At 40.3% G+C, this 6852-nt stretch overlaps 1 protein-coding gene across 3 annotated transcripts; it reads right to left on the bottom strand.

Moving 5' to 3' along the window:
- Window positions 1-441: 441 nt before the first annotated feature.
- ZCRB1 (zinc finger CCHC-type and RNA binding motif containing 1) lies at window positions 442-6512 on the bottom strand. Of its 3 annotated transcripts, XM_083699517.1 has the most exons (9): window positions 6383-6512; window positions 5552-5633; window positions 4818-4907; window positions 4188-4216; window positions 3462-3573; window positions 3261-3368; window positions 2171-2295; window positions 1989-2064; window positions 442-687 (listed from the first exon to the last, which is right to left on the bottom strand). In XM_083699517.1, the coding sequence occupies exons 3-9, from the start codon at window positions 4899-4901 to the stop codon at window positions 559-561; spliced, it is 663 nt and encodes a 220-aa protein (XP_083555643.1). In that variant the 5' UTR covers window positions 4902-4907; window positions 5552-5633; window positions 6383-6512; the 3' UTR covers window positions 442-558. The 3 variants fall into 3 exon arrangements, with proteins under 3 accessions (XP_083555643.1, XP_083555644.1, XP_083555645.1); XM_083699518.1 differs by lacking the exon at window positions 5552-5633 and having other exon boundaries at window positions 6383-6511; XM_083699519.1 differs by lacking the exons at window positions 5552-5633; window positions 6383-6512 and adding an exon at window positions 5040-5176.
- Window positions 6513-6852: the final 340 nt, after the last annotated feature.

The following is a 6852-nucleotide window of genomic DNA, read 5'->3' as shown; positions in this document are numbered from 1 at the left end:
CATATTTAGTTCGGCCCTCAGATTTCATGTACCATGTCCAAACTATAACAAAGAACTGATTTAGATGTATATTGCAACACAGATCTACAGCATAATTTCAGAGTTATGTGATTGTAGCCAACTAAGCCCTACTCAGAGCAGACCTACTGAAATTAATGGGCCTAACTTAATTGTGTCTATTTATGTCAACAGGTCTACTCTGAATAGGACTAAGATTGGATGCAACTGGAGTTCAACTGCTATTTACATTGTCTCCAAGAGTGAAATTATCTAGGTATGCCTTAAGAGCTTAGAACTTCTTCTTCTAGAAATAAATGCCGTGTTTACTGTAGTATGTTTGAAGATGACATGGAAACAATTCAGTTCATGATTTTAAAATAAGATTATAAAAACTGATAAAATGCTGTGCTTTTCATCAGAATTTACAAAACAAGAAATATCTGATGTCCTCAAATTACTCAAATATTTTATTTGCAATAGGAGAGAAGTCTTCATAGCATCACAAACACATGTAGAATAAAAGAAGCCTACATTTTATAAATGTACATGGTATATGAATCAATCACTAAGTTCTTCCTCGTCACTAAAATATGCACTTTTTTTGATCCGCGGTCGTCTTGAATCAGAGGTTGAGGCCTCTTCTTCTGCCTGCACCAATTTTTGCTGCTCTTCCTCAATTTTGGCTTGCTGCATGACAATTGAAGACAGAGAGTTACATGAAATTATGTAATGCGAAATATACTTATTGACGGGCCAGTCCTTTTCTTGGTACTACATTGCTTGAATCTGCACCACTGCCTGGCCTGCAACACTGAGCCATTCCCTCTTATGCAATCTTCCTTTTGGAAGGATTAGAAAAATTACTTCCCTGGCCATGGAAAGATTTTCAGTGCAGGATGAATAACTGTTGACAAGTATTGTAAATAACTAACACAAAATAGATTCCACTATGAAGGCAAATGGCTTCCTGCTTGTACATGATGAATGTCTGTCCCTTACTTCCCACCCTGAAGAGCTGCTGTAGATGGTCCCTTGGCCATTTGGAGTTGCTTTTTAGGAGACGACAAAGGAAGATGCTACTCCACTTGCTATGTGAGTAGAAGCATCTCTCACTTGCACAGCAGGGTATTTTGACTCAGATCACTGTTCTGAAGTCACACAGTTTAGCAGAAGTGTGGGATTTGCATCTTGGCTTCTGAATCTTTATTGCTAACACTATAATGATAATGGTTTCTCCAGGAACCCAACGAAGCAGAATACAGTGTTTTCTAAAACAACAACCCACACTGAACTAAACAAAACTCCATTGCACCCAAATGTCAGGTTTTAAAACCATAGGACAGAGTTAGGGCATTTGATCAAAATCTAGTCCCAGGCAACTGGTGATGCTTAATAATTGTTGACCTTCAATGGGAAAGAGAGAGAAAAGAAGGAGAAACTAGTTCTCAAGGAGTGCCAGCTATTATGTTTTACTGCACCTCGTGGCATTATGGAACTGAAGTTCCTTTTTCAGAAGCTATCTTAGACTTTCTGTAGTGGCCTGCACAAATATCTGAAGCAGTTTGCACAAGCACCATGAGAAAAAATTTGGGAAAGCCACTTCAGAAAAAAAATGTGCTTCAGGAAGTCCAGGATTGCTCCCAAAGAAAGAAGCTCAGTTCCAAAACATGTTGAGAACTACAATAAACCTTAATAGCTGGCAGTTTTCCAAACTAGTTTCTCCCTTTTTGCATTCTTTTTGAGTTTTTTCTTGTAACTAGCCATTTAACCAGGGTCAAGATGAGCATCATGATGTGAATCCATTGTCCATTGTCCATGTACAGATCATCCTGGAGAACATAGCTTTGGAAAAGAGACTAGCACCAATTATGACACTGAACAGAAGCGAGCAGAACAATCTCTTCCTGTATATTCTGGATCGCTCCAGCTTTCCTTTAAAAATTAGAATGCTAACATTTAATTAGAATCAAAATAGGTATTTTTAGTACCTGGAAAGCTATAGCTTGACTGAGGCTATCAAGGGCAGGGTCTTCTCCTTCCTCTTCACTTTCTGGGTCTCCCTCACTGTGCAGCAAAGAAAGGAAGGAAGGAGACACCCAAATATATCTTATAAACTCACAAGAAAAAAATGGGGAAATGAAAGCTGCTTCGTACATCTCCTTGCACTTACATTTCTTCTTCCTCTTCTTCTTCTTCTTCAATTGCTTTCTTTCTTTTCTTCTTTTCTTTCTTTTTTGGTGGCTCACGCTCCCCTAGCATGTTCTTAGGACATGCATAGCTTAAATGCCCCGTTTCCTTAAGAGAAAAGGTATATATATTTGTGAACAGAACTCACAGAAAAGCGCAACAGCTTTGAGAATCAATATACAAACAAACTATTATGCTAACTAATTATTTATTAATTCTTGAAGTGCAAAGAGGTTCTAGGGTTTCCCTGTTAGGAAGTCATTCATCCAGGAACAGGGAGAAGATTCCAGAACAGTCATATATAAGTGGGAGAGGCACTCTGAGCATGTGCAGCTTCAGCTGGAAGGGCCGATAAAAGGAGAACTTTCATTTTCACTTTTTGCAGACAACTGACCACCAAATGCTGTCTGTAAACTGATGCGTCATGACTGCCTATAGACTGTGTTTGCCTACATCGTTGCTAAAAAGAAACAGGAACCGAAACTTAAGTATGCCGTTACAGCTACTGCTGTAATGATTATAAATAGTGCTACCATGATGCGTTTATGACCAGTCAAGCAATAAATCACTTGACTGAGTTTTATTGTGTCTGTGAGTGTTTCTTCTCAAAGTGTAGCTTCAATTGCTGACCACCGCTTCCAGAAACTCTGCTAAATGGAAAGCTTCTAATGAGGTGCCTACACACAAGTATACTCACGCAGCAAAAGTGTGAAGGACTGTGACCTTTAATATTCCCCACCTCACAAATGCATATTTTGAGAAAGTGGGCCTATACCTCAGGTATGTGTTACTCTTTGGAAGAGACAGTGTAGCATTTGCAAACACTTAAAAACAAAAGCATGAACTAGAGTGCATGTGAATATTAGCATATGAACTGTGATAAAGCAAGAAGGAATTGCTATCTGCAAGCTGACCTTTGAAAGTTATAGTAACTGCTGGAAAATAATTGTAACAATTTATCTATCACTTTAATAGTTGGTAATCCAGAAGTGTGCTTCAAGCTGAACTGGTTTAAGAGTAAGAGCGGGACCAAAAATAGATACTTCTGCTAGAGACCTTATAAATATACTCACTCCACATTCATAGCACTTTGATTTGTCATAGTAGTTTCGCCTGCGGATGAATTCTGCAGCTCTTCCATTGTCAATAGCAATACTTGCTTTTATTACTCTTCCAAACAGCTAAATGCAAGTGGCAAGAAAAGCAAATATAACCTTAAGTTTTCTGAACAAATCAAAATCTTCCTCATAACAATGTATGCTGTTGTCACTCACTTGTTTATTGTTAAGCGTCCGAGAACAGTTCTGTGCTGATTCTTTATCCAAGAACAAAATAAAAGCAACCCCTTTGCTCTTTCGTGTGTCTTTGTCTTTCATAATTGTCACTCTGAAACATAAGCAAGTTACTAGTATGAACAAAAGAACAGTGTGTTTACATATCACTCAGCATAAAACTGCCCTTTTTGAATTATTTGCTCTTTGACTCATTTTATATGTAACAATTATTACAATACAGAGCTTGTTAACAGTTCATATATCATTGAAGTCCTAAGTGGTTTGAGACCAGGCTATATGAAGGATCATCTTCAATAGTATCAGCCGGCTGAAGCTTTAAAGCAGGGAGAGGAAATCTGTCCTCCGCCCCAGATGTTGTTGAACTCCCATCAGCCCCAGCAAGCATAGCCAATGGTCAGAGATAATGGGAGTCAGGGTCCATCACCACCTGAAGGATCACAGTTTCCATACGTAAAAAAAAAAAAAGAATTCTAGCCATCTAAAATATATCTGGATGAGAAATAGAACTGCTCATGTTTCTCTAGCAGGACAAAAGAAATCATTATCAGATTGCTTATGAATGATCCCATTCCCATTCAGAAATAATGCTGCTGGCTTGTAAATTTTAAACGAGCTACTCTAAATGTTACATGTGAACTAGCTCCCTATGTTAATTGTCACAAACCACAATTAAAAATATGCAATATATGTCAAATCTTTACTCACTTAACCACTTTGCCATATTTGGAAAAAATCTGAAAAAGACATAAAAGGGGATTTTAGCTGTTTAGGTAAGGCAATGTGTAACAAGAATGCAAATAAGTGTTTTTCCGTAAGACAAGAGAAACAATGTAACATGCAACCTATGGCTATGCACAAAGTAGCTAAAACTTGATATTTATTTATTAAATCTCTATACCACCCTTCATCCAAAGATCCACAGGGTGGCTCGCAACATAAAAATACAAAATGCGAAGACAAAATCCATGAAAAACAAAAACAAATCAATAACCCCCCTCCCACAAACACATTTAAAATGCCACAGATTGTTTAATTGGCCAAAGGCCTCATTATAGAGAAATGCCTAGAGATATGTAATGAAGGAGCCAGGCAAGCATCCTTGGGGAGAGCTATTCACAAACGGGGAATCATTGCAGAAAAGCCCTGTTCTCATGTTTCCACCCTGTGGACCTCTTGCAGAGAAGACACACAAAGAGGGCTTCAGATGATGATCACAGGGTCCAGGCCAGTTCATATGGGTAGAGGCAGTCCTTGAGGTACTGTAGTCCTGAGCTGCCTAAGGCTTTATATATCATACCTAAAATTCATACGTAATTTCAAAGTATTCTTGCTTACTCTGTATAAGTCACTGTTTGTCAATGAGAAGGGTAAATTGGACACGTAAACTGTGCTTTTGCTTGGTGCTAATCCTCCACTCATTTTTTTCTAGAGATCAAAAATAAAAATAAAAAAAATAGTTAACGTTAACTTAGCTAATTAACACACCATTTTATAAACTAGAGTCATGAACAAAAATATAGACAGCAAATACTTTGTTATTTAAGAAATTATATTTACATGCTTAACCACCCAGGTCAACTATCATTCCAGAAAGTGGTCAGGAAAGGAGGCAGGAGATAGGTATCTATCCTGTCCAGACACCTCCAAGTGAGAATCCCGCTCCCCAGCAAGCCAACGACAATTCTGGCTACAGCAACATCTAGGAGCAGAAAGGTAACAAACCAGTTTTTCATTATTTTCACCATGGTGCTATGAGGAAAGATTTGGGCTTCTTAGTTTAGAAAGAAGGCAAGTGGTAGGGATGTGATGAAAGCTATATGAAGAGCATATAGAAAGTGGATAGAGGGAAGTTTTTCTTCCTCCCATAATACTAGAACAGGGGTGGGGAACCAATGATGCACAAATCCATTCTGAACAGCCCATCAATCTCCTTCTGTTTTTCTTGGTGGCAGGAACATAAACACCCACCCACCCACCCAAACCAGCGTCCAACATTCTCTGCAACTCCTCCTTTTCCTGCCTTTATGAGCAGCAGTGGCAATATAAAAACTTTTAAAAAACACACAAACCTATCCAGTCAACAGGGAATGTTCAATGGTTGGCAACTTCCAGTGTTCTCAGCAGTCTAAATTAAGACATGGATGGAATCTTCTGAAATGAATAGACACCAGTGTCATTTCTTGGAGAACATCAGAGAGCTCAGCCAACATTGGAGATTATGCTCTGTACCCTGCCTTTGCTCCCATTTTGATGGGGCCTGGTAGGTCAGCTTGGTTTCCCTAACACTCTGTTGGGAAAGGTGATGGCCTCTGCTTCAGCTGAGTGGGGGAGAGATCGCAGGAGATGATCACCGTAATCTCTCCACCCTGAAGGGGGATTGTGTTTTGACCTATATGTATGAGACTTACCCTGTTCTGGAACCTTAAGTTGTTCAATGAAGCCGAGTGGTAGAAAGGAAATATTTCTGCACACAACATATTGCTATGCTGTTAAAATTGCTGATGGTCACCAACTTAGTTGGCTTTAAAAGTGGATTAGACAAACTCATGGAAATAGAGTTAAAATTGCTATAAGTATGCCTCTAAATACTAGTTGCTGGGAAACTACACTTATGCTCTGTGGTTGGATTCCCATAGGCATCTAGGTGACCACTGTGGGAAATTGGATGTCATCCACCAAGCAGAACCTTTTTCACAGCTTCATGAAGGTGATATGAGAGCATGTGGCAAGTAAATATTCACCCCCATTTGGGCCACAAATAGTATGCAACTGATCTGTTAACAAAGTCCACTCAAAGTTACGAGCAGTACCGTTTGGCAATATCATGGGTAAATCGAATGGCTTGAATCTGTTACATATTTCAGCAGTTTTGAGTGAGTAGTTAAAAGTCTGAACCCTACCCCTGGAAGCGATAGGCGGGCTTCATTAATCTCTGCTTCAATGGACAGCAGACTTCACGAAGTGGAACTGACAGCTCGATTAGGTGTTGCTTCCTCAGATGTCAAGTCCTTCGCAGGGTTTTCGCTGAAGACTTGAGGGGGACGCGCTCTTGCAGGGCTACTGCGCTTGAAGGGCTTTTAAGAGATGGGGCGACTGGTCTCTACTCCAAGTAAACCCAGAAGCAGGAGGGTCCGAAGCACCCACTGGGGATGCGAAGGGTTAAGGACGCCGCCGCACACCTCCGAAGGTAAGAACTGAGGGACTCCCTGCAGCCCAGAGAAGCCGCTCAGTCGGGCCAAACCATCGCGCTCGCTTCCTCTGGAGCCGCCTCCCCCTCCTGTGGTCCCGAGCGTCGCCCTCCCTCTGGGACGCCTCACGCCTGGGCGCCTTTTTGATGACGTAATAAGCACGAGACTTCGTTAGGGTAGCG

The sequence above is a fragment of the Podarcis gaigeae genome (assembly GCF_964106915.1).
Source record: "Podarcis gaigeae genome assembly, chromosome: 10".
Classification (NCBI taxonomy): domain Eukaryota; kingdom Metazoa; phylum Chordata; class Lepidosauria; order Squamata; family Lacertidae; genus Podarcis; species Podarcis gaigeae.
The sequence above is the reverse complement of the archived record's forward strand: the minus strand, read 5'-3'. Positions and strand labels throughout refer to the sequence as shown.

What these genes read in the sequence shown, in the direction of transcription:
- ZCRB1 (XM_083699517.1), bottom strand. Translation starts at nt 4,901, where the DNA reads ATGAGTGGAGGATTAGCACCAAGCAAAAGCACAGTTTACGTGTCCAAT. An exon ending in AAATATGGCAAAGTGGTTAA is followed by an intron (nt 3,574 to 4,187) that starts GTGAGTAAAGAT and finishes CTTATGTTTCAG; the next exon opens with AGTGACAATTATGAAAGACA. An exon ending in GTCAAGCTATAGCTTTCCAG is followed by an intron (nt 688 to 1,988) that starts GTACTAAAAATA and finishes ATTGTCATGCAG; the next exon opens with CAAGCCAAAATTGAGGAAGA.